Genomic DNA, 24,805 nt, shown 5'->3' on the forward strand with positions numbered 1-24,805 from the left:
TTTTTAAAATGTGGCACTTGTAATGGGATTCCTGCAGTTATTCTTAATTTCTAGACCTATTGACAAATTCTAGTATTTACGACCAGCGTGCCAAGCTCGGTGTCACTGTGTTCGAGATGAACAGGCCACCGTGCTGTGAATTAGCTGCAAGTACTTGATTCTTAAATCAGATGAATTTACGAACTGTCTTTCTCTTCTAGTGACAGTGATACAAGGAGACTTTGTGGCACCTCCTCCAAGCTATTCCTTAACTTCCCTGGCGGAGGAAAAGACCATCCTACCCTGTCGCTATGAGCCAGATGCCGAGAGTACAGTGGTGCAGGTCACCTGGTTTCAGGAGAAACCTGATGGTACCAAGGAGCAGATCATCACTGCACATCATGTAAATGGAAAAGAAGGTAACTGGTACTGTGTCTGAGCTCCAGTTCTCTGCCAAGTGCTAAAAACAAAATTGTCACATTGAGTTACTTCCCTTTTCCTCACAGTGGGAAATGTTTTCTTTATCAATCCCTCACAATGTTTCCCTGTATTGCAAGTTAATGCGTCTGTTTTAGCTGACAAGAGTTATTTAGTGGCTTTGTTTCTCCTCCCAGAAAACATATCATGCACCAAGGCATGAGCTCATAAATGTCTAAAAGCAGTTTGCCAGAGATGCTGAAAATGTTACCGTGATATCAATAATTCAATTGATATTTGCACCGTTTTTATAGTTTGGTGTAATTTTAGGTGATATTGGAGTCTTTGCTCACAGAAGGCATTATGGCCCACGCTGTAACGTAATTTCAGTTATAAGAGAGGGATCCAGAGATGTGTACGGAACTGAAAGTGCTAAAAAGAAAGCCTGAGGTCTGTTTTGAACTTGCTGGATTTAACTTTCTGTGTGGCATCCTTTCTCTTGGGTTCCCTAAAATGTCTTTCTCTTTTTGTCTCTGTCTGTCCTTAGCGTTCGGACCGTGGGCCGATCGCGTGGAGTTTAACAGCAACCAACCCACCAAGGACTCGTCTCTGGTCATCAAGATCACAAAGATCTCTGATGAGGGGAAGTACACCTGCCATGTCAGCACTTTCCCCTTTGGAAACTTTGAGACAGAGTTGTCACTCGTTGTGCATAGTGAGTCCTTCCATCATGACTCTGACATACAATACACAACAGAAGAGATAGTATGTTGTCTTCTCAAGGATTGAAACTAATTCATATTGTCACCAGGTTGTTAGTTTACCATGGCGTAGCTAATACATGACTAATAATGTAGTAACACAGACAAAATATGAATAACACACTTACTCATGACTGTATTTGTCACTCGATTAAGCATTTGTAACACCTAATAAGGCATTACAAATGATCGTATTGTCAGGTTTTTATGTTTAAGGTTGTAATTGAAGTTTATTGTTCAGAAGTATATTTTGTCGTGTTTCCAACGTTCACATTATCTTATCGTCTTACTGTCAATATATGGATCTACACTTTTGAATTAATAAAACTAATCAAGTGCAAGTAATAATCAGTATATAGAATTTACAAGTGCTTCTAGGATTCAACCTGTAACAACACGTTTCCTCTAGTATGTAGCAAAAGAAGCCTTGATCAGGTTGCATTGAAGATTTTCTGCTTTGGTTTGAATTCTGACCAAAGTCTACCTCTTGATTATTTGCTTATAACTCATTAGGAGGCTAATCAACACTAATAACATTATTATTATAATGGTATCATTAGTGTTAACTGCATTATTCGACAGCAAAATCAGTCATCATCAGCTCTACTTAACTCTGAAGAAAATTGTTGTTACTACCTACAATAATTGGTGATATAGCTTCACTTTTGTCCCTCTTTACTTTACCACACATGGAAATTCTGTCCGTGAGAGCGGCAGCAAGATCCCACAGTACTGAACAGATATGGCACTGATTAAAATAGATACAGTATCAAGAGGATGTGGGGTGGAGGAAGGTTGCTTGCATAAGCTTTAAGGAACTATAGGCAGGTTAAAGCACTTTAAATAAATGGCTTTACATGAGATTTGCTCAGTAGTATATCAGCTGAGCTGTCAACACTGAGATCAGCTGTTATCAGCTGATCTAACAAGACTGCAGGCTTAAATGAACTCTGTGGACTGCCTGAAAAAACAAACAAACCTATGCTCACTTAATTTTATTACCCTGAAAGCATTCAAATCTTATTTGAGCTTTAAATATTTAAGCATAAGCAGTTATTGCTGTTGTTACCATAAAGTTGTTTAATACTAATAAACGAGGAAAGAAACTATGTATCATATTTCTTCTCTAAAAACGTAGCCACACGCTCTTCTAATTAGTGAGCAAACTTTTGCTGCAACCCGCATGTTGCATAAGACCAGACACGCTTACTTAGAAAGACCTTTAAATATCTGTTTAAGTGTACAGCTGCCTTCAACACTGGCTGCTGAGTGTGTTGATCTAACCATCATTATCTCCTCCCTGATCAAACACTGTAACCATCCCTCTTCCAGCTCATCCCATTTCCACAGTGGACTCTGTGACTGTGGTGGAGGGACAGGAATTCAGCCAGGTTGCTACCTGCCGCTCCGTAGCCCGACCCCTGCCTCAGCTCTCCTGGGACACCGAACTGAACGGGAAGTCGGTCAATCGCACCTCAGACACCGGGGCAGTCTCCTCTCACTTCTACCTGTACCCCCTGAGGAGCATGAATGGAAAGAAGTTGGACTGCCTGGTTTGGCATCCGACTTACTCGGAACCCCGCAGGTTAAAAAACCAGCTGGTAGTGCACTGTGAGTTTCCCTCCACATTACACCCAAACTGGGCTATGTTTTAAAAATCAAAAGAGTTGAGATGATCCAGTAGTGCAGAAATGAGACATATTTAAATCATGAAAAACACAAGCATACGTAGAGTTAAAGCAGTAATAGGACCGATGTTCTCACTTCCTGTTTTTATCACTGTTGTGATCCCTTCAGAGTCATAAGAGACTTTCTGAACACTGTGTTGCTACAAACATTTCTCTCCATATTAGCAAGTCTAGCTCACACTACCTACATTTTATATCTATAAAACTCTCTTCACCTTTCATTTTCAAGATGAAGAGTGTGTTAAATATACATAACAAATAGTAGTACTTCCCCTCCTTAATTTTTAATGCATTATCATTCACGATGCCTTACACTGAAGTTAAGCCGTGGCAGTGATTTTTACTATTTGTAAAATGTTGCATTCATATTTGCATCAGCTGTAAGTCTGATTATTCCATCTCAAAGCGTTTAAAGTTGGTAAATTATTGTCCTTTCTCTCAGATCCGCCGCACGCAGAGGTATCTGGCTACAATAAAAACTGGTATGTTGGTCTGGAGAACGCTGCCCTGAGTTGCGTGAGTGGAGGAAACCCCAAACCACACGTCTTCACCTGGATCAGGTATGGTAGGATCCACCTATCTCTCTGGGTGTCTGCTGTTTGTATGACTAAGTGTCTGATTTGTCTGGTCATGGTTACTTTTATCAGAAGTGCCAGTTGTGATGCCAGTTTTGTGTCCCATGATTTCACCACTTTAATTTAATGTTTGGTGAAAGCAAATTCAGGTCATCACCAACTTACAGTTACTTTATTACTTATTAATTATGTATTAGCTACTATTACATTAAACAACATTGACTGTTGCTTCTTAGTAGAAGCAACAGTCAATGTTGTTTACACATTAGGAGTTTACATATACACACAGAAAGACACCAGACAATATGATTAAACTTACAAAACTTTTAATTACTACTGTAATACTCTGATGCTGGGTACAGACTGCACTGCATGTGCACAACTGCATACATGGCAAAATGAAAGAGGAATGGTGACACCACTGTGAATAGGTGGAACTGTGAACTGGAGTTACACAATGTAATAAGTAGACTACATATCACTGTAGTTTCTTGTCTGTTGACATTCTTTTCATGGAAATGTGTAGCTAGTGCTTCCTCCCCAATAATTCCTGCGTACTTATGTTATTAAATCTAATGTCTGTGTCTAATTTATGAATTTATGAAAACTAACCCTGAATTTCCAGTTAAATTGACTAAGATCAACTTAAATATTGTATATTTTACATATCTAAAATATACAGTTCATGCACTTACATTTGAATTATATTTAAATATTGTGGTGATATCATTAGCATCAGTGTTTTTGCATTGATAATTGTGAAGGCCTTACATGAAATCCTCATAGTGTGCTTTTGCCATCATACATCTGTCAAATTTATTCCAGTACTTCACACAGCTAACAGATTTTTTACCCCAATTTTCGCTTATGTTTACTTTTGAGTGTATACCCATATTACACATGTATTGGTTGTTTGCATTAACCCTTTGCGATGTAGCTGGGAAGGATCTCCGCCCTTTTTCTCATGACTTAGGCTACGTCCACACTAGCCCGGATAGATTTGAAAACGCCGTTTTCGTCTGAAAACGCTCCGCGTCCACACTAGCGTTTTCTGTCGTTTTCACAGAGTTGCACGTCCACATTGAAACCGCCAAAAATGCTTCCGTTCCAGTACTGCGCATGCATGAAACGCAAGAAGATTTGACCTGCCTCATTTAGTCTGCCGCTTATTTACTTTCCGGCTCTTTGAAACTTCGCGGCAGAATGTTGAGGAAAAGCACCAAGTTTTTTAAATGGACTAACAATGAGGTGGAGTTGTTGCTGCGAGTAACACAAAAGCACAAAGTTGCAAAAGCGAGTGAGAATTAAAGAATTTGAAGAAAAGCAATCTGGAGCATGTACAGACTGATATTAATTTTTAATAGGGCTGTCAAAATTCAGAGCAAACATAACAACTGCTGTATAATGCCCTCCGCTATCTTAGTTTAACAGGTCACATGACTGCATCATATGACTAACATGCGTCATCATTTTAGAAAGTCTGCGTTTTTGAGTGTCCACACTGCAACACGAAAGCACCAAATGTATGCGTTTTCGAGAGCGTTTTCAAAACGCTGCGTTTTCCATCAGCGAAAACGCCATCTCAGTGTGGACGGGAGGCCAAAACGGAGAGAAAATGATGCGTTTTCAAACAAAAACACATTAGTGTGGACGTAGTCTTAACCAAAAAACCTCATTTCACTGTCACTTCCTGCTTCTGCGGCCTCAATAGAAGGCTGGAAGGCAGCTCATTCAGGAGAAGCCCTGCTTTCAGCCAGCTGAGGGTTTGACTCAGGTGTTTCAGTTCTTCTGCTTGAGTCACCAGCTGTCATTTTAAGCTGTCTGTTTCAACGCATTAATATATTCTCAGGGTGTGGTGTAGCTAGAAAAAATGCAGGCCTTGAAAAGCTGGAAGAGGAATGGCACCCATTAAATTACGGCATGTGACAGTTAGGCTTTCACAGAGGAAAAACACCCAGAAAATATGTTTATCTATCTAAAGTTTTTGAAAGAAAAAGCAAGAAAAAGAGCAAATGTTTGGTAGGGTTTGTTTATGTTTTCGCTGTTTTGAGAGAAAGTAAAGCGTCTAATACTTTTTTTTATTAGTTATCAAAACAGGAACATACCTTATGAAAGGAGGTTTTGTGAGTAAAGATTAAGAGGCACACACCGTGCATACAAGCTTACAGACTTATGAATGACCGTGTATGCGCGCAGACACACACACACACACACACACACACACACACACACACACACACACACACACACACACACACACAACCCCCCCCCCCCCCCCCCCCCACACACACACATACACACATACACACATACACACACACTCATACAAACACATGTGAAAACATATATTAAAGTTCACACATCGAGTTGTATCACCTCACTCACCTTTTACACATATGCATTTCATATGGACACACACACACACACAGACACACAGACACACATAGCACACTGGGAAAACCTGTTAGTAAATGGCGGCAGGTGAAGTAATAGCTGCTGTCACAGTGTCATGTTCCGGCTTGTGCCGAGAGCAGACAGATGAGACAGTTTCACACGAAGGAGGGAGCAGGAGGGGGATGAGAAGTAAAAGGGAAAGGGATGAGCAATTATCAGAAGTTAACTAGTAGGAGCAGGTAGGCAGGGGTGTAGGGTGGAGGAAAAGGAAGCAGCGTGAGATCTGTGTGAGATGTTATCATGAAAATGTGTTGCAAATGTACAAGTATATGGTTCCTCTTTTCTGCTTAAACAGAGACGACTCTGTGAAACAAGAGTTCTATGCAACACACTTATGACATCTCTAATGTAGATTACATTATAGAGTGGCCTCTATACAAAAGAAGATGTATTTCTGAGAATGTTCAAGTTGTGTCCTTTTTTAACTGTATGTAAAAGATGCAACCACGTCACCCAGTAGTTTCAGGGCTTTGCACTTTGAAACCTCATTGTTTGTCTTTTGGTCTCTATCGCGCTACTTTATTGGATCTAGAAGTAACCATTTTTGCCCAAGAAGATGGCGAGATAAATTATTATTTCATACTAGGACACTTGGCTAGTAAGCTGCATTCATAAACTGTTCCGATGCAATGTACAGACAGATCCCTGCTAACTAATTTGGGTATTTTATTCTGTGGGAAATAAGTTCTCTCTGTGGCTTCATTTCTCAGCCCCACAGGTAGCTGTTTGATTTTTGACATGATACAGTAGATAAACAATGTGTTCAGCTACTATATCATTAAGTTCTCTTCTAGAAGGTACAGAACTATAATTAGTGTTGCTGGTGGATGGGGTGTTCAATTTTCTTTAAGATCTTGTGGAATTGATTGTTATCATTATGCGAGCATGCCATGTCCCACTGAATTATTATCTAAATAATACAAGTCTGCAAGCTATGAAGGAGTCTTTACTACTTCCATATACTGTGTATAAAAGATGGAAAAAGGTACACCAAAGTCACCCATTGCTTTCAGGTGGCTGTACCTTGAAGCCTTGGCATTATTTATTTATTTATTGCTATCATTTGTTTACAGCCATTATTCATCATCTTAGGACAGGAGGGTGGAGTGACAGTTATCAGCTAACGCTAGCAAGCTTGTTAACCATTTATATCCCATAGCTAGCTAGCGTGTTTCTACTACTGTTTTTGTATGTACACACTATATTAACGACGATTAATATGGAAGTAAATCAGTAATAAGAAAAACAAATATCTGACAAATACTTTGCGATATTTTCGCTTTTTGCCCCTGAGTTACCTCAAACACTCCAGCTGGCTTTTATCTAGTGAGTCTAGGCTGTCGGATCACTGTTTAACTTATAATGCTGGGGGTGGAGCATCCACTTTGCAGGAGGTTATAAATCTTTGTGAGAGGAGTCTGATACAGGTCGATCAGTCAGCGAAACTCACTTCTGCCTGATGACAGTGATAAGCACTTCTGTTTTTGCTGTTGCTATAAGCCGGTGTCACTGAACTTTCTTTGAAGTGGATCTAACATTGTTAGCGACTCGGACACTCAGCAAATAAACTCTAATTTATCTCATTTATTGGAGGGAAAGTGCATTTTTTTTAGGACACTTGAGCCTAATAGGGTAAACATGTTTGTATGGGCTCTCTCTGGGTTCTTATCTGTTAGCCTTGAAACAGACTGACAACCTGTCCAGAGAGTTCAAGATTGAAGGTGACATACATTGGTGTGGATCCACTGTAATGTAGTATTGTCTGCGTACGTTCTCTCTACAGGAAGGATGGAGAATTGCCGAAAGGTGTCATCCAACACCCAAATGGAACGCTAGCTTTTGGGCGACCCCTTAACCTTTCAGATGCGGGCACTTATCAGTGTGTGGCAACGAATGAAGTGGGAGTTGGAAAGACAGAGGTGGAGATTAATATGGAAGGTAGATGGCAGCAGTATCAACATACTTCTCAAAGTAATATAAACTAAGTGTATAGAAGTGCATATCCATTTAATTCTAATCTTTCTAACTCTACCTTCACAGAACCAACCCCAAAGCCGATAAGCGTTGAAAAGGAGCTGATGTTCATTGTGGGGGGCGTGGCCATTGGGCTCCTGATCTTGTTGCTCACCATCATCATTGCTGTCACATGTTACCACAAGCGCAAGAACAAGAAGCTAAAGAGACAGCTGACTGAGAAAAAGTATGAGATAATGTGATGTTTAATTAAGATGCGAAAAGATGATGAATTAATAATATCCGCAGGCTGAGAAGAATATATAAAAATGGGGCAAATCACAGCTATTAAGAATATTCCAGCTGACAGATACAACAGCGGAGCGTGTAAAATTAGAGGAGCATAAAGTGTAAAATGCACAGGCTAAATGACTCTGCGTGGGGGACTTGTAAATTAGCAGCAGGCACAAATATGCATGAAAACTAAATTTCAAAAATGAAGCTTTAGCAATAACTTGAGCTGCCAGAGAATAACACACGTGGCATTATAAGCCTCAGTGCCAATTAGAAATTAATTTTTCTCTCTTTTTTTCCTCACAGGGAGGAAATAAGCACTCTCTCCAGACAAGCCTCTATCAGGAGAATGAACTCCACGAGTACAGACACCAGGAGAGCGGTACGTTTGCATGATTATTCTCTCACACACTGCTCAGCACTGATCCAAATCAGTGGACCACTTGTATCACACAAACCTGTTTTCAACGTTCAGATTTCACTCTGACTAACTCCAAATACTTCAATATAACCACCGGTATCTGTTAGTTGCAACAGCCAAATATTCATTTCTTCTATCAATAATACCATCAGTTTTAAAATAATCAAAGCATAGTATGGTAAGGTTTGAATGCACAGATTTTTTCATGATTTAGAATTTTGTTGTGTTTCTTTTGATTGCAGACAGAGGAGAACATCCCTCTGAGGGTGGAGGGAACTCTGAGGAACAGCCTGTCTTCCCTTGGGGTCAGTCTGCGTATCTATATAAATCTGCATGCAGGGCCAGGGCCTGGGACTGAGGCTTTACTAGGCAGATGCCAGATGGCTAAGTTCTAAGTTTCAACATTTCGAATCTGCATGTAGTGCATCACAGCTTTTTTTTTCTCTTTTAACATCTCTGTTCCTCTCAATGGGCCCTAAAGTTCATGCTGAGAATTAGGCCAGAAGACTGACACCACTCTCACATGTGTTAAAGTTAGCTTGGTGAAGCGTAAATATGCGAGCAAGTTGCAAACAGCAATGCTTGGTCTGTTTTAAACTACAGCCAACTACAACTGCAAGCCAGCAGCTCTAACTGGTAAAACATAATGTAGCATGGTGCAACTGGGAGGTTAGAAACTTTGTTACTGTGGACAGATGAATTCCCTCCTTTAGATAAGGTATAAAGCAAACAAAATTGAGGGGAGAAGAATGTAGACTTTCACCCAAGAAATTTGGCTTCACGTGTTTATACTTCTTGTCCTCATGCTCATTTTTATTTGATGCTTAGTTGGTTTTCTAGGCTGATAATAAGTCCATGATTTGGCCTTTACAACTTTATCAGAAGGGCAACAATAGTGGCTGATTCTTTTAAAGAGTTAAAATGACAATGTTTAGCTCAGACATGTGTCACTATGTAATGTGGTGCTAAGAGTCAGTAGTTACCTTTCACATTTTAGTGAGATCAGACTGGTTTAATAGTGCTCTGTTTCCTGAGCTAAATTACTGCTGGTTGTAGCTCCTGTAATTAGCATGAAGACATGGGAGTGGCAGGCTTTTATGTTTCAGGAAGAATATGCTGTAGCATATTTCCCAAAACAACAGAAAACCCATTTAATTTCATCTTTAGTGTCATCAAATGCAGCTGACTGAGAAAAGAAATGTTTTGTATGTGGCTATTCCCATTTTTTTGTCTTTTACAGCCCAATTCTTTTGCAAGGCAACGTTTAGGCCCAAAAAGCTACTTTTTAAAGCTTTCATTGCCTAATTGTATGTCAGGCCTGATTCAATCAGGACCTGGAGTGAAGTTTGGGGCCCAAAATTAAATCCCTTATATCTAATATATTATCCAATACTGTCCTCCGAATTTCTTGAAAACGGCGACTAATTTAATGCAAATAAATAACAGACTATTATTATTTATTTTTATTATTTTTAACATAACTAATTATGTCATTTTTTATTTATTTATTTAACATCAAACTATTGGCATCAATATTATGTCAATTCCTTTTTGGAAGACTTTATTGAAGACTTCCAGGTTTAGCTTTATAATGGTTAAAGGGATATTATACTAAATTTTTTCATCTGTCAGCAAGACAGCACATTTCCCCAGTTAATGCTAAGCTATTGTTTTAAAACCACTTTTTTAATATACAGGTAAGTAAATGATCTAACTATAATCAGGGATGCTTTAAAAAAATTGTTTTTTATGTGAATTTTGGGAGAATGTTTGTAGCAATTCTGTTGTTTTGAGCATAGAATTGCTACAATCTATGCACCTAATCAGTGTGTCGAGTAATAGTTACTAGTGTTTTGTTTCCATGCCACAAACAGGAGCAGCCTCAGTGCCGTGACAGCCGATCTACTATCTCAGGCGGTCGGGGAGGAGGAATTGTGTATGACTCTCTGGGCAGACCAGCCATATACAACAACTCCCGGAGGGGGAGAGAAAGGCTTCCGGACAGAGACGAGGAAAGCCGACTCAGAGTGGAGAGATATGTGAAAAACAGCTCTTTATCTTTGGTAAGTGTGTCTTAGTGTGCGTGTCAAGGCTTGAGTTCGCCAAACTGTGGAATGCCTCGGCTCCATATTACTAACCACTGCATAGTTAACCTGATGATGATGCAATCAAAATCTGTTTTGTGTCTTTGTAGCCGGAAACTCACTACCACCCTCCTCTCACGCAATTGCCTCAGAGAATGCAAACGCCCGACTTTCTGAGGTCGATGAACGGCAGCCCCATTGTCCCACTGGATGTGGGTTTGCGACTGGGAAGCATCACCAAAAATTACCAACACCCTCCCGTGAGCAGCACCTGCCCACCCATAAGGGACGACGATGATGAAGTGGACGAAGGGCTGGGCGGTCCTGCCAGTCAAGAGCAACCTTTTGATCAAGACAGCGAGACGAACAGCTCTCAGGTGTCTGAGGGTCACAGCGTGCCCTGCCACCCCAGTAATGGCCTATTAAAATACAAAAGGATCCCAAGCCCCCATCCGGTCAATCCCCACGCCTCTATAATCCACAAGGCTCAAATAGTTTAACAGCTGGTGAGAAAATAATACGTGAAACTACAGAACTGCACCGCTTTTGTGGATGCGGTTGACTCCAAAGCATCTTTAGGGCATTTCTTATTGCTGCCTGCTGTTTGGGTGTATTCCCCAAATGTTTGCAGAACTACTGGAAACTAAAGACAATATCACACATTTTCCAGTGCAGCTAATTCAGCATCATCACCGACGATATTCCTTTCTGAGCTTTCACAATACAGCTGTTGCTCTAACCAGCTGCAGCTGACAGGTGAATGCAGCTGCCCGAGCTTATGAGGGGATATCGAAAGCACTTGCTGTGGAAAAACCAGGAAATACAGGAGGAGTAAACAAGGCTGTGGGAAAGTCGGTAAATCTAAAAAGGAGATTGCAACAGCTCTGTGTTGAGGGTGGACTTCTGATTTGGTTGTGGTGAGTGTAAGAGTAACTGCCTGTGTTACATTCTCTTACACAACATTGGTTGGGACCTGATCCAGATTTTTTTGGCTTGTTCATCTCTGGCCACACCTGCAACCCGCATACCTTCATATTGTCTTACTGTCCTGCCGCCGTAGGCACTGAGACAGTTTGAATCAGATGAAACCTTAATGCCAAAACAAGATTAATGTCCCTTACATGTAGTGATCTGTAAATCTGTACAAATACACGAGTGATCTCCCTTTTCTTAAAAAAAACAAAGAACAAAAAAACCAAACAAAAAAAACTACAAACGCCTTTGAAATAGAGCTGTAATACTTAAATCTGAAGTAACAAAGACACAGCATAGTAACAACAACAAATAAAATGTGCTGCATCCATCTGCCAGGTCACACATCCTTCTGCCTCAGTGGCCTCCTCACTCAGTTTCTTTCCCATACACAGTACACATACACATGTGTACTGCAAACATATTGATGTATACATATATAAGATTAGAGATGACAAAGCATATACGAAGCATGCACACTTAATACATTAGAATGCATTTATGTTCAGTCTGTCAATGTTTACACACACAGTATGAATGTCAACGTCAATGGAATCTGGAAAAGCTGCCAAATATTTGGAAAACATAGTTAGAATTGATCAGAGTCTGTAAGTATGCCTGGATTCTCACAAAGCAGATCATAGAAATGAAAAAAAGGTTGCCACACATGGACTTTCTGTACAGTTTGGAACATTTCCTCCAAAAGAGGACCGTGTCTTTCCAAAAGTAGTTTCACAGGGACATGTTACAGCCTTTGATTGCAGCATAAAAGCCAAACATGTATTGTTTGTCTGTGTACACATTTTTTTTTAAATATCTGTTATGAGTATTGGGGAAAATGTGCCAAAGGGAAAACATGAAAAACAAAAAACAGGTTTGCTATTCTGGCAAATATGAAGTATTATATTGTTTGTTACATACATTTTATTGTACAATTGTACAATTGTATTGTTTTCTTTTTGCTATGTTATCTGCTGTAAATACGACTTTTTTCCGAGACACTTGTCTGATGTTGTTTTAGTTGTGTAAAAAGTGTGCTGGGACAGTTTGTGGCAAACTTAAAGTGATGTGTGACTATTGTCTGGCAGCACCTAACAAATGAGAAGCCATAATGTCTGAAAGCGGGTTGCATTTGCAGACAGCGCCCCCTGATGTATACTGCTGGAAAGTGCAGGGGCCTGACTGAGGCAACAAACTGCAGAACTAACCAACTATGAAAGATTGTGATCCAGATGATCTTTTTGGACATTTGCCTGGATTTCTAATTATTTGGAGAGCTTTGGATGGTTATCAGCTAGTACTGATGGGTTGAAATAAATGTATGTGGTTTTTCTAAAGGTGCAGGTGTACAGCACTTTAGTTACCCCTGTTCATTCATTTTTTAAACTATTTTTTATATTGTAGAAAAAACCGAAGGCACTGAAACTATTACATTTTGTAGTCTTCTTCTTCTTTGAGCTGCTCCAGCCTGTCTCTACCAACCGTCTGCATGTCCTCCTTTACTTCATCCATAATCCCCCTCTTTGGTCTTGCTCCCAAAGAACATCTTTGCCACCTCCACCTCCCGACTTCATCTCCAACCCATACATCACAGCAGGTCTCACTTTTAAACCTTCCCTTTTGTTTTGTTTTTTTTGCTGCCTATGTTCACTGTCTGTTGCTTTGGTTGATCCCAGGTATTTAAACCCATCTGCCCTCACAGCTGAAATCAAAAAATGTTCAAGTATAACGCCAATTCTTGCCTCTTCAGTCTAAGTGCTCTGACTCAGTAGTGGTTTCTTTGCAGTGTTTAAAGAATAAAAGCCTCCTCTGTAACAGCTGATGTTAGGACATGTCTTTCACGTTACCTGTGGTAAACACTGAAGTGGGATCCAATCTGAGGTACTGTTAATTGCAGAATTAGGAGGCTAATTAACCTTTTCACTGCAGCTCCTGGGACTTCTGGTCTCCTTTTCCAGAGGCTCTCCTTGTAATAGGAGCTTCATCATCACATCAGATGGGTTTTGTCACTTGAAGAAACCTTCATTGCTCCTCAATGATGGCTGCGGTGCTCAAAGTGGGGACTTTGGGATACCGACAGTTTTTGCTCTTTTGTTGTAGTTATCGTAGCAAACTAAACCTTAAAGAAACGTATTGGCCACTGAATAATTTACTATATTTTTAGTTCCTGTCCAATGGCTTCTATCACTGTGCATTGTCCATATATCCAATTGCTTCATCAGAGTTAATGTAGTCATCTTGATTGCAACAGGATGAATATGTTTAAATGAATCAGCACCGCTTGAGTCATGCTAACCGTCAGAGTCAAACCACAGGCACAGGAGGAGGAGTGGCAGCCTTCCTCAAGGCCGGTTCTGCCCTACTTTGTTCCTGTTAAAAGGGTGTTTTTCCTCCCCACTGTCACAGAGTGCTTACTCATATGCGCTTGTTTGATTGTTGGGGTTTTCCTAAGAGTACTGTTGGGCAAGGGTGTCAAACATAAATCGGTCTGGTAAAGACTCCAGTTCGGACCACTGGACAGCTATGACAAATATGATGGAGGGCATGAATTTTAGACTTTAATTTTTCCATGCATCTTAATGTTTTCCCCTCATTATGGAAATTCATGCATCAAAACTAATAGATAAACAATTAGATAACAGGACCCTTTCTGTTATTTTTTTTAACTATTGATTCTGATACTATCAAAATGTCTCTTTTTTCATCCATAGTAACAAAACAAAACAAAAAAGATAAATAAATACATTTAAAAAACAGGATGTTTCCGGTGAATTAAGAAAAACTGTTTTGTAATAACAGGGCAGTCTGAAGAATGAGCTACCAGTTTTTTTTTAGAAATGTAATTTCACACTTTTATTTCTTAAAATGTATGCCCAAAGAGAGATGCAAGAGATTTCTTACATTTATATGATATTTATATTTAGATATGTTTTTGAAAGTGCTCTGCTTTTTCTAATACTAAGATCAAATGTGCAGTTAAACACCTTTATACTGACAGGAAAGGGCCTTCATCCGGTCCAGCCAACTCAAAATCACAGAGGATGAATGTACAAAACTAATTGTTTGTGGTATTTTTACCTTCATCACAGATATTAAAGAACAGCCACTAACTTAATAAATAAAAACAAGCCATTTAGAACTAACTTATGCAGGGATTTGCTAACTCCTTAGCCATTCTGATTTTAGAGTGAATTAGTGCATAACTTTCACCATGTTTGCAATTAAACAAATTACCCCAAACCAGTGACTGTACAGGTCTGTGAGGGTCCATGGTTTTGTGGAAGGACTGCACACTTCACCTGCCTCATAATCCTGCCTGACCCTCAGAAAAGAAACCTGTTATAATGGCGTGGAGGGCTTTTTATATCCCAGCAAAAACACGAACCCTTTGACAACATTACCAAATATTCTATTCATTTTAGTTAAAGTTATAAAATAATAAAGAAATAAATGTATATTAAATATGGTATAATACTGTAATTATATAAATAAATGCATTATTTTCTGTTAAAACGTCAGCCAATGGAATGTACTGGAAGCCTAGTATGACGCTTTAGCTTTGTTAACAAAGTCATTATTCATGCGAAAAGGTTGCCCACCAACTAAATGAATGAATGAATGAATAAATAAATAAATAAGTAAATAAAGTAAGTTTACCGCTGGCCTGCGCTCGGAAGTGTGCGACGAGTGATGTCATGCGGAGGGAGGAAACCGATCTGAACAGCTAAGATGGCGGAGGAGCAGCAAGAGTCATCACAGGGAGAGATGGAGGGTGAGAGAAACAGTTACACCAACAAATGTCAAGCAAAGTGCGCTGTCATTTCTCTTCTAAACGAAGCTCTTGTTCACACGAGCATCTGTTAAGCCTTTCAGCCGTTACCTCCCCCCGTGCTGAATCTGGCTGATGTGCAGCGGTGAGGGGCACACAGAGGCCAGAGCTTCTGGGCTAACGTTAGCTAGCTGCCACTGCTACACAAAGAAAAAAAAGCTTGTTTAGTTAATGTCAGGGCAGCAGTGAGTGACAGTTCCAGAGGTTTTGACTTTTGGAAATGCTTAGAATGTGTACTTAATATTAAAGAAAAGACGTCGTATTTTTAGTTTGTAAAACTGCGTCTGTCGTCGTGGCTAGAATTTGTTTTGTTTTCGCACAAGTCGCGCTAGCCAAGTTTAGCTGACTGACGTTAGCTTGTAGGTTAACTTGTTTTCATGTTAAATGCTGACCAAGGGCTAAATGCGCTCTTGTTTGCTTATTGGTGTCGGCAGGTGATGAAAACGGAAAGGGAAAGTGTGTCTTTGTCAATTGATTTATTCCAGATTTTATTACATTTTGTTTACATGCAGCTGTCTGGCATTATAACGAATTCAGTGGTTTCGCAAGTGAGAAGGAAAACACCGAGCTAAAAGGGCTTTTTGACAAAAGACAAACCTTTAAAGCAAAACGACATGCAGGACCTGGCGCCGTTACTTTTATTAAGAAACTAGTATCACCCGTAATACAGCTGGAACTAGCTGTATTACGGGTGATCGAGTTTATTTATTTATTTTTACATCCAAGATAATGTAGTCGCATTTAATTGTGATTGCTAAATCCAAGCTAGGCATTTTAAAAAAAATATCCTAGAATAACCAAGTAATATCAAGTTATTTCAGTTTTAGTCCCTGGCTTGTTCGGGTATTACATTGTCACACAGCACTGCAGGTGCAATGCAGGTACACTGACAGTGTCACTAGGTCACATCTGCTTAAACACACCAATTGTAAAAGTGAATGCAGTCAGAGATGGCCCAAATCAGCTTGTTCTGAATCCCATCCAATACCGATACCTTAGCTTGGCTATCTGCTAATACTGACTAGCGATAGGATACCGGTTTTAAATGAATAATCTATATCAATGTGAGCAAGAGACTAGAAGGTATTCTTTTATGTTTCAGGAAACACTAGACTCAACGTAAAACATTTCCTAACTTTGAAAACTAAAAAGGAATGAATAAATAAATATAATTCTATACAATTTTTGGTATTTGTTAGTGAAGTAAAAGAAAACAGCCCTAGGATACACGTGGCAAAGTAAACAGAGAGCAACGCAGAAATGAATTGAATGGGCTGGCTCGTTATCACTGATAGCACGGTTGGTATCTGATCAATATCCAATCCAAATATTGAATTTGTGCAACAGTTGTTTCCCTAGTAGCAAATGCTTGCATCCTAACTTTCTGAAACACTAAAAGCTGGAACTAGCTTTCAGTTCATACTTTTTTCAATTTTTTCATTTTTTTAAACCATAGATCTGGGCAGTAGATCACATTAGGGTCCCTCTACTAAAGACGATAACCTAATCAGTTTTTAAACATTAGAGTTTTCTCAGACTAGCATCCTTTAACGAAACATTAACACCTCCATACAGCTTGCACAGTTTGGGAAGATGGAGTTGTGCTTTGATACTGTAGATGTTTGTAGGGCAGTTTCAGTGTCAGTTTCAGAACTGTTACAGTGCTATTGTCTGTATATAGCACCATAAATGCTACTACATTTATGGTATTGTAAATCTAAAGTACACACCTTGCATCACTGGAACACTGCGGTTTCAAATAGTGCTTCTAGTCTGATGTGCAGCTAAAATCCCAATGCCACAGCTTCACCATCCTCCATGTCAGCCAGTATGTCATTTAAGTACTACTCTACTCCTGAAGCCTCTTAAATCTGTCACCCTTGTCTTACAGGAGTGAACTGCCTAGCATATGATGAGGCCATAATTGCTCAACAGGACCGGATTCAGCAGGAGGTAAGAAAACCTATAGTTTGGACAGCAAAAAGAAATAAAGATGGCTTTGCGTTATTCTCTGGATCCAGATGAGCAAATTTCCACATTCCACTGTCTTTATTTATTTTTTATTTAATTTTTTTTACAGTTACAACTTCAGAAATCTCAGATCACATGTGGACAGGGCTATAAAAGCATAATTTGCACTCTGAACACAAATGGATGCATTTCTTTGAGAATCTATCTTTGCAGTAATTACACTGACCTTGACCTGTAACAGGCTTTATGTGCACAGCTGTGAGCTTATGATAAGCATATAAAGAAATGTCACTAATGCATAATCAATGACATACTGTTTAATAAAAAGTCTAAAAACAAGTATTGAGATGGATTGCAATGACTAATTTGCAATTTTGTGTGTGTGGTTGTGCAGATAGCCAACAGTAACCCTTTAGTGTCAGACAGACAGGACCTGTCGGTGCTGCAGAGCGAGTACGCTGAGGATGACACGGTTTATCAGCTCAAGATCAAGGTCAGTCAGAGCGCAGCACCTCTCAGGTTACTGCAGCCACATGTCAATCCAAAGTTGCTCTGTTTAAATTCGCAAAAACTGTTTTGGATCTGGTCTTAAAGATTTTTTTTAAATTATTGTTATTACAGGACCTGCACAAAAAATACTCGTACATTCGCAAGACACGACCAGATGGAAACTGTTTCTACAGAGCCTTTGGCTTTGCACATCTCGAGTCCCTGCTAGATGACAGCAAAGAACTTCAGAGGTGAGTGCCAGAGTGGTTACTGTGTGTGCTCTGCTGGCTGTTAGTGTCTATACTCAAATTCACACTTCATCATCATCTCAGACGATTTAAGTGCGTTCTGCTGCTGTTCTGTCTGTTCATCGGATGTATGAATATGTGTGAGCAGTACACTGTGTTCTGTTTTCAATATTTTAAAATTCAGATAAGCACATAGGCGGCTGTAATATTTACAATTTTTACTTTTTAAATACACATTTTGTCTCTTCAGGTTCAAAGCAGTTGCAGCTAAAAGTAAACTGGATCTGGTTAACGAAGGTTTCACTGAGTTTACTATTGAAGATTTTCACAATACTGTGAGTATTCTGGCAAACCTAAATGACTATTTTTCTGAAGTTGCTGTAGTAGCAAATGCATGTCATCTAGTTAGATACATGTGTTTTATTGTCTGTTTTTTACATTGTTGATGTAAATAAGCTTAAAAAAAGGTGTAAAACCCTCAACCTGACTGACAGCATATCATTTGTTATGTTGGATAAGGTGCAGATGACGACCATAGCAGAGTCAAATGATTTTTCCTTATTGACTAGCCAATTTTAGATGGTCATCTGACAGAGCACATGTTTTGGCCAGTTAAATAGAAAGTTGGCAAGCTGAGGCCTGAGTACATGAGTCTAAATATGTAAATATTGTTTTTCTTGCTAGTTCATGGACCTGATTGAACTATGTGAAAAACAGCCCAGCCTGCAGGAGCTGCTGAGCTCCTTCAATGACCAGAACGTATCAGACTATGTGGTGGTGTACCTGCGGTTGCTCACCTCAGGCTACTTGCAGCGACAGCATACCTTCTTTCAGCATTTCATAGAGGGTGGGCGCACTGTCAAGGAGTTCTGCCAGCAGGTGAAGGTTTTCCCTACATAGATAACCATTTTCCTGCTTTTAAATTTAAATATAATGTACATAACTGTTGAATTGTTATGACAGACGTTATTGTGTAAAAGAGTACACAGTTTGCCATTCTGGTATAATAAACACGTTTTATTGTCTGAAACTCGCACCTAATGTGCTTTTTTCTTCTCTTTTTCCAAGGAGGTAGAGCCAATGTCTAAAGAAAGTGACCACATTCACATCATCGCCTTAGCTCAGGCCTTGGACGTATCCATTCTGGTGGAGTACATGGATAGAGGAGAGGGAGGAACAGTCAATCACCACGTCTTTCCCGAAGGCGGAGACCCCCGCATCTTCCTCCTCTATAGACCTGGCCATTACGACATCTTGTACAAATAGCACTCCTGGCCACAGCCCATCTCATGCATCTCCTGCTGTGTGCCACAGCAGCGCCCTTCAAAAAATCCTACCAGCAGCCATGCTGATGAAAAATACGTGTATGAGATTACACTCGTGTATTTGGAAAAAAACCGAAAAAGAGAGAGAAAATCACATTACTTGCCTCATTTGCCCTTCTTGCCCCAAACCCCCAAATTTACCTTCAGTCATGACAAAATGATTAAATTAAAAAAAAAAATCTTTGGAAATATAGAAGTGACTCCAACCATTTAGAGTTGTACAGGGTTTTTTTTTTTCTTTTGTGGTTGTAAATGTTATCTACTTGCTTTGTTTGTTTCTTTTCCTTTGTTACACTGCGTTTCATTGAGTTTTATTAAAGCAATTTACATCTTATTTCTTGTGTCAGTATGATTTTTGTTTTTCAGTTAAATATTGAAAGTTGAGAATAACGTTCTAAATCATATTGTGTAAACAACACTGCACGTTAATGCATATTTGATGTCAGTACTGTGCTGCATCCATCTGTAGGAACCTGGTATAACTATACTTGAATTGAAAGCATTATTGCATTATTCCTGCAGGGAGAGGAGAAAGAAGAATATGGGACTATACAGTAATAAATTGTATATGACCTACAAGAGAAAACGTACATGTTAAAAGGTTTTTGGTTTCCTAGAAAGAGTTTGATATGTAGTTTTCAATATACAGATGTCAGTGATGTACATGGACAGCTGCTTTTTGACAGGATGGTTAAGTGGGTGTATGTTGTTTACGCTTGCACCCACACACATGCGCAGTTCCGTCACTGCAGCATAACCGAATCAAAGATCGTCTATAACGTAGCAAATACTTTGCTCTTTAGCATTTTATGGACGCAGAGTCCTGTTGGTACCAAGAAAAAATACCAAAGTGAGAACTCTTACGTTAAAGGTTAGAGTGAAACTAAGGCAAGATGTCTCCGTTTTTCAAGTCGTTTTTGTCAGGCAGAAGAGTTTTGGGGGCTTATTTGCGGTATCATTCTTCTCTAACTGGTATGTATAAACATGTTATATATTTTTAATATCAGGCTAGCCTGACTGAAATGTGTTGATGACATTTCATGCTACACATGACTGCAGACTAATAAGCTAACTAGCTACAACACCTTAGCCATTCACAGAGATGAAGGACTCTGCTGTAACGGGGGCGCAAGCTAGTGACGTATTCACTGAAAAAAGCAGTTGTACCACGAGGTAGCCCTATAGTACAGCCGGCTGCTAGTTTACACATTAAAGCCCATTAAAGGTCATCGTAGCTGTGTAGAAAGATGTGCTTTAAGTCTCTAATCGTAGCCGCAGTGTGTCTTCTAAACAATTGTGTTGCTATTTGCAGACCTTCCCTCACTGTTATAGTTAGGATGGGCAACACTTAGTCAAACACCTGTCAGTACAACATCATAAACTGCAGCTTCCGAAAAGCTGAACCAAACAGTAAAGCATGTTTATCACATGGATTTGACTGAAAGATTTTGTGCATCTTTACAACAGTATCAGCAATGAATAAATGTATCTTATACACACTGCTGTTGTATAAACTTGGAAATCACATTAAAGTTGAGGGAACTTCCTCAAAAGAAACTATTAGTGTCTGTTTATAACCTAAGAAAAGAGCTCAGTCATGATCATGCTAAAATAACCGATGTTTTGTGTATTACTGATAACTCCTGTGTCTCATCTTTGTTTCACTGTAGCTGAACTGATTGAAAACATGGATAAGAAAGCAACCTGGGACCGCTTCTACACCGAGACCAGCAGCGGGGAAGCCCCCTTCAAAAACTTTGAGTGGTTTTTTGGTTTCGATTCTGTCCGAGACTTCATCATGCCCCTCTTGCAAACTATGTCTCGCCCAGACGCTGCGCTCCACGTGGTGGATATGGGCTGTGGTACGTCAGCACTGGGACCCTCTATCTACAGGCACTCTCCTGTCTCCGTCCATGTCACTTGTGCTGACATTTCCCCCATAGCTGTGAAACTAATGCAGGAACACATTCAAGCTAAAGCCATTCAACCTCACAGCTGTTCTTCTCAAATTGAGTTCGTAGAGCTGGACTGCACACAGCTTGATAAACGCTTCAGTCCTAGTACTGTGGACCTTATAATTGACAAGGGGACCACTGATGCCTTGTTAAGGTCCAGGGAGGGGAAGCGGAATGTCAGCCTGGTCTTGAAGCAGTGTTTAAGGGTGTTGCGGAGTTCAGGGTCCTTGCTTCAGTTTTCTGATGAGGACCCTGACTCCAGGCTTATTTGGCTGGAGACGGCTGCACAGGATCCGGGAGTGATGACAGCAGATGTTGGGGTGCAGGAAGTTGGAGAGCTAAGGGGGATCCATTACTACTGCTACCAGGTGACCCCTCACCCTGTTCTATAGCTGTAACTTTTTACTCCAATAAATAAATAAAATAATACACCACAATTGTCATTAATATAATTCTTTCTTCTCATAAGACATAAGTAGAAATATTCCATGGTGTAGAATAACTTCAACTTATATAGCACATATATGCTATTGTAGTCTGTGTGAGTAAACTATGTGTAATATCATCTCTGAACTGTAAATCTGTGTTTCATGTTTGAGTTGCATAGATTTGGAAGTCTCGCTTTCATTACTTGTCACACACTGCCATCTAGTGGCCAGCAGGCCCCCAGCATCCAGGATTTCAATCCCATCCAGCAGAACACAACACTGTAATACAATTTGCGAAGTAAATGTTCTCTATACTTACATCACACATATGCCTCTTTTATAGAAATATTTAAAAGACATGCAGCTCAGTAGAGTAGAAACATTTCCAGGTCTGGAGACGGCAGTTTTAGGTACACGTTAGTAATGTTTGAAGTCCAGTAGTTTTGGGCGATTATATTATGGAAGTACTTCTATATATATCTAACTTATATAGAGAGAGATAAGTAGGCAAAGCTGTTGTGATGTTGTGGCAGTGTGTTTTCCAGGTCGCGACCACAACGCTCATTTCCTCTTTGTAAACAGAAGAGTAGCTCTAGGTACAAAGTACCAAAGTTGCAGTGCGCTACAATAGGGAAGAAAGAAAAGGGAAGAAAAAACATCAGCTAGACACATTAATGGTGTCCAATCAAATTAATATTTTTTGGCAGTGTTGGATCTCCCACATTCAGATATTATTTCTGATTTATTGATTCATGTTACTCAGATTTATTTATGAGAAATATCTAAATACCTGGCAGCTTTACATAATACATTACAAATGTCATCCAGTCATCTATTTTCTTCCACTTTTCCAATTCTAGCTTTTTGGGAAGGGTGGGTGGGTGGAAAATGTGTCTCTCTAACACAAACACAACCGCTCACACCAATGGGCAATTTAAAAGACAAACAAAAAACAAAGAGAAAAAACAACCTAACCCCACTGACCTGCATGCCTCTGTGGGAAGAAGCTGGAGTACTCACACACAGAGAGAAACGCCACAAAGAAATGATGATGAGGGATGCTTGTTGGGAGGTAACAGTGTGCCTAAATTGCAAATGCATTATGCATTTCAACCTGTCAGGCAGTAGTCCCATGCATTTTAAAATCCTCCACCATCATACCAGTCTCCAAAAGACCGGACATGTCCACCCTAAATGACTTCAGGCCAGTGGCACTCACACCAATTGCCATGAAATGCCTCGAAAAACTGGTTGTCACACACATCAACCACATGGCCCAAGACACTGCCGATTGCCTCCAGTTTGCCTACCCCCCCAGTCGATCAGTGGATGACGCGGTAGCAATACCCTTACACCACGCTCTGCAACATCTGGAAAGTAGCAGAATGTATGCCAGGATGCTTTTCCTGGTCTACAGTTCTGCTTTCAACACCAGCTGATCAAGAAGCTCACAGACCTCGGCGTCCCAACTCCCATCTACAACTGGATTCTGGAATTCCTGACAGATAGACCACAGGTGGTGATACTGGGAGGATGGGTGTCTGCTGAACTCACAGTCAGCACAAGATCCCTACAGAGCTGTTTCCTCAGCCCCAAACTCTTCACCCTGTACACTTATGACCGTGTCTCCACCCAGGATAACAGCCACAGATTCCTGGGATTGCAGTTCACAACAGACCTGAGGTGGACTCTTAACACCCAGCCACAGTGAAAAAAAAAACGCCCAGCAAAGGCTTTATCTCATTAGGCTGCTCAGGAAAGCCGGCCTGAACCATTGCCACGTCAACCAGGCCCACAGAGGACTAACAGAGAGCATCCTCTCCGCAGGCATGGGAACACCACACAGGCAGAGAGGAAGGCTCTGCAAAGAGTCATGAAGACTGTGGAGAGGATCATAGGGACAAAACTTCCATCCATGGACTCTATATACACACAGCACTGCAGGAAAAGAGCAGAGGGAATTATCAGGAACTCACTCCATCCAGCTCACTCTCTGCCCAGACACAAGAGTTGCACATACAGCACACAGCAGAGCAGACAGCATCATCACTCACAGAATAAAGTTTATCAATAGCTTCTATCCCACTACAGTCAGACTGATGGAAAACAAAAACCACTGAACAATGTGCAATAATAACCCCACACTATCTCACTTCATTTGTCATGTAATGACAATATAATTAGACTGTGTATATACTGCCACTCCTCTTGCAAAGGGGGTCTAATTTATAACTTATAATTTACAATTTATTTTAGTATTGTATTGTCTTGTTTATTTTTGTCTATTTTTTCTAACATGCATTCTAACAACATTTCTAACACATAACTGTGACTGAGAGAGCTCTGCACAAGAATTCCAATGTGCCTTGACTGCTGGTTTATGCACAAATAGCAAATAAAGACCCTTGAACCTTGAACCTTGAAAGATATAAGACTGAAAATATCAGACTAAACTACACCACTACTTCCCTCATTCCAATAATATGTGGTCACATTTGCACCCAAACTCTTTTTGCATGAATCCAGCATCCAGTAAACATGCTAGAAAACCTCTGTGTGTCTTTAGCTTTAAAATGCACTTCACTACTAACAAAACTGTCTTAAACAGTCTGTGTGTATTTTACACATGACAAAACTTTTTTCTGTGTTAATGCAATGTGTCATCTTTAGAGAGACTTTCAACCTCATAAATCAATAGATTTATTTCTGCATTCGTCCAGTTTTGTTGTGGAAGGTGTGAGGTTAAAATATTCATTTGAAGGCTTCTTGAAGTGGGAATTTTTGACAAAATGCTTCTTCAGTTTCAGGATCTTCTTTGGTGGGATACTCCTGAACTTTGCCAACATGCCACCCCCTGGGACATACCAGTGGCCTTTAGTCTTTGCATTGTTAGTCTGTGAGTATTGATTATTACCACACTCCTACTGCAGTTTGTACAGATCAGTGAAAAAAGTATCAGGAA

General features: G+C 40.0%; 3 protein-coding genes across 4 annotated transcripts; all 3 read left to right on the top strand.

The window, feature by feature from the left end:
- Positions 1-116: 116 nt before the first annotated feature.
- Positions 117-11,251, top strand: nectin4a (nectin cell adhesion molecule 4a). Its single transcript, XM_063469082.2, has 11 exons — positions 117-150; positions 201-398; positions 944-1,111; positions 2,490-2,768; positions 3,288-3,405; positions 7,658-7,812; positions 7,915-8,074; positions 8,428-8,503; positions 8,785-8,847; positions 10,417-10,605; positions 10,737-11,251. The coding sequence occupies exons 1-11, from the start codon at positions 117-119 to the stop codon at positions 11,124-11,126; spliced, it is 1,830 nt and encodes a 609-aa protein (XP_063325152.2). The 3' UTR covers positions 11,127-11,251.
- Positions 11,252-15,282: 4,031 nt separating this feature from the next.
- On the top strand, positions 15,283-19,770 carry LOC134619992 (ubiquitin thioesterase OTUB1-like). The gene is made up of 7 exons (XM_063465844.1): positions 15,283-15,370; positions 17,319-17,380; positions 17,793-17,891; positions 18,020-18,138; positions 18,386-18,470; positions 18,820-19,014; positions 19,204-19,770. Exons 1-7 carry the CDS (start codon positions 15,328-15,330, stop codon positions 19,399-19,401), a joined length of 801 nt encoding a protein of 266 aa, XP_063321914.1. The 5' UTR covers positions 15,283-15,327; the 3' UTR covers positions 19,402-19,770.
- Positions 19,771-20,305: 535 nt separating this feature from the next.
- Positions 20,306-24,774, top strand: cskmt (citrate synthase lysine methyltransferase). 2 transcript variants are annotated; one of them, XM_063465856.1, is made up of 3 exons: positions 20,306-20,432; positions 21,131-21,783; positions 24,645-24,774. In XM_063465856.1, exons 1-3 carry the CDS (start codon positions 20,354-20,356, stop codon positions 24,741-24,743), a joined length of 831 nt encoding a protein of 276 aa, XP_063321926.1. In that variant the 5' UTR covers positions 20,306-20,353; the 3' UTR covers positions 24,744-24,774. The 2 variants fall into 2 exon arrangements, with proteins under 2 accessions (XP_063321926.1, XP_063321936.1); XM_063465866.1 differs by lacking the exon at positions 24,645-24,774 and having other exon boundaries at positions 21,131-21,858.
- Positions 24,775-24,805: the final 31 nt, after the last annotated feature.

This window comes from Pelmatolapia mariae, linkage group LG3_W (genome assembly GCF_036321145.2).
Source record: "Pelmatolapia mariae isolate MD_Pm_ZW linkage group LG3_W, Pm_UMD_F_2, whole genome shotgun sequence".
Classification (NCBI taxonomy): Eukaryota; Metazoa; Chordata; class Actinopteri; order Cichliformes; family Cichlidae; genus Pelmatolapia; species Pelmatolapia mariae.